At 39.2% G+C, this 2408-nt stretch overlaps 1 protein-coding gene across 1 annotated transcript in view; it reads left to right on the forward strand.

Moving 5' to 3' along the window:
• The first annotated feature begins 1320 nt into the window (after nt 1-1320).
• Nucleotides 1321-2408, forward strand: part of LOC111661201 (major histocompatibility complex class I-related protein 1-like) — a 7642-nt gene continuing 6554 nt past the window's right edge. Inside the window, exons 1-2 of the mRNA XM_087176165.1 lie at nt 1321-1476; nt 1695-1955. Of these exons, the coding sequence (XP_087032291.1) occupies nt 1335-1476; nt 1695-1955 (403 nt within the window). The 5' untranslated portion in view covers nt 1321-1334. The remainder of the gene's footprint in view (nt 1477-1694; nt 1956-2408) is intronic.

The raw sequence follows: 2408 nt of genomic DNA on the forward strand, positions 1-2408 counted from the left end.
AATAAAGCATCAACTCAAAGTCTAAAATCAAAACAGAGGAGAAAGAGACGACGTCTGTGGTTTGGTTTCTCACCACTCTTCTTTCTGTAGATGAAGAATCCAACGGCGGCGATGACGAGAGCGAGAACCGCCACTGCAGCGATGATGATGATGATGATGATGATGATGGTGATCAGGGGAGGGGACTTCTCTGTGGAGCAAAACACAACAAACCAATCACAACCTGTCCTGATGAAGCAGGTCAGAAGAGACGACCACACCACCTCCCTGTACAACGGCAGTTTAGTCTGTGTGTACACACCATATGTCTGTTTGTCCTGGTGGTGTTACTTTCAGTTTTCATCCCTTCTGGTCTGTAAATAATGAGTGTGTGTGTGATCATTTATCTGTGGCTGCTGTTGTTGTTGTCTTTGTTTACACGTCTGTTCTTGTCACTGTGTGTGAGACTATGAGACCTTCTGACAATCACAGTCACATTACTGTGAACAACTGGCCAATAAACCTGAGTCTGACCCATTTACTGACAGATACATTTATATTCACCCAGTTATTACATCATTTACTCTCTATTCATCTTCTATAACTGACGAATGGTTAAGTCAGTGCAGTGGCTATAATCTCTAAACTGAGGTTAGACAATAATCCAAACTCAAACTTTGTCTGTTGATTCCTGCAGAAACCTAGAATTATATTTTTACAATGATTTCAGCTCTAGAATGAATTTATAAAAGTGGTAAATTTCAATGTAGAAAATAAAGAAAAAAAGAATAAAATCATGTTTAACTATCGACATTGTTCTTGTATTAAAGTAACAGTCAACAAGCAGTACAGAAAATGTGGTGGACACGCTCTTTAAAACTAAACTTTAATCAGAAAGGAAACTTATTAGAAAGATATCAGTTGTTTTCTAGCATTTGTCAGAATCACATGATGATACTAAAGTGAGATACGTGTTGGTTTAATACTGATCCAGCCTTAGAAACATTTAGAAACTGGATGAAAGAAACTGACCAAAAACCAACAACTTTGATGGTGACCTTTAACAACTTCAGAGCTGGATGACATGTCGTTTTTTTACACTGTGCACATGATCACACAGAGACTTGTTGACTTAATTACAGATGAGTTTTACCCACAATACACTGCTTTCCCCACTCAGAGTAAGTTCATAGATGTTTCTTCTGAAAGCTGATAGGTCAGTTAAGATGAACTCTGTGGCTCCCTCTCAAACATGAAGAAATAGCCTGTGTTTTCCTGATGTGACGTCACGTGTTGTCAAGTGGTGAAAATGTTTCCTTAATCTGCAGTTTATTCAGCTCTGAGCTTCCATTAAAATGAATCCAACAGCTCCTTTCCACCACCCCCCTAAGCCCCACCCCCCTAAGCAGCTGAATCTTCAGTCTTTTATTCGTCTTCATCCAAACAAGATGGAAAAGTTATTTTTGTTGCTTCTTCTCTGTCTCGGTTCATCAGCAGGTAGGATCACGTTTTACATATTTATTTCACTCTTTCTCTTTCTACTTCTTTACTCTGCATTTTTCTCCTGCGTCTCACTCCTGCATGATTTAGTTTCACTTTCACTTCAACTTGATAAAACAATCAACAAACAAGTTTTAACTGAATCCTACTGAATACATTTTATTTATAATGATTGTAAAGTCTATTAATTCTCGAAAACCTTGTTTGTCCCACAGTGAAACACTCCCTCAAGTATGTTCTCACTGCGTCTTCTGGAGACACAAACCTCCCACCTGTTGTGTCTGTTGGACTGATTGATGATATTCAGGCAGGTTACTGCGACAAAGAGTCGTTACAACCACGGGACTGGGTGAAAAATTATTTAGATACCGACCCTCAGCAGCTGGAGTCGTACAAAACACACTGTCATGAGATTCTGCCGAACGTCTTCAAAGCCTGGATCTCCAATGTGAAGCAGCGCCTCAACCAAAGTGATGGTACAGTGTGTTTTTATGTTTCATTGTGAACTCTTATACATGTTTTTTAATACTTTATTTTCCACTACTCATTAATTCACTCATTATATTTTTCATGCACATGAAATATTCAGAGTTAAACTGCAGGAGGAGACATGGTGAGAAACAATAACGATGTAACGATGAGGAATTATTTAGCCGATCAGAGCATCAGCTGTGTCAGACAGTGAAAGTTTGGTTGTGATTTCCACCTTTTGCCATTTTGAAATTGTTCCAATAGAAACCACTAATGATTATTCAGTAAACAGGGATGTTTTAATGCAGACACATGAAGGTAACAGACCAGAAACAAAGAAGGAGGGGAACAAGTAGCTGTTGTCACATGATGATCACAGACGACGGGAACAGGAAGTTAACATGAGACTCAACACAGACTCTGCTCCCTGACTCACTGGAGCCTTAGCTATGATCCAC

The sequence above is a fragment of the Seriola lalandi genome, unplaced genomic scaffold (assembly GCF_002814215.2).
Source record: "Seriola lalandi dorsalis isolate HSWRI2012SDOR001 ecotype SW California unplaced genomic scaffold, Sedor1 jcf7180002054538, whole genome shotgun sequence".
Lineage (NCBI taxonomy): Eukaryota > Metazoa > Chordata > Actinopteri > Carangiformes > Carangidae > Seriola > Seriola lalandi.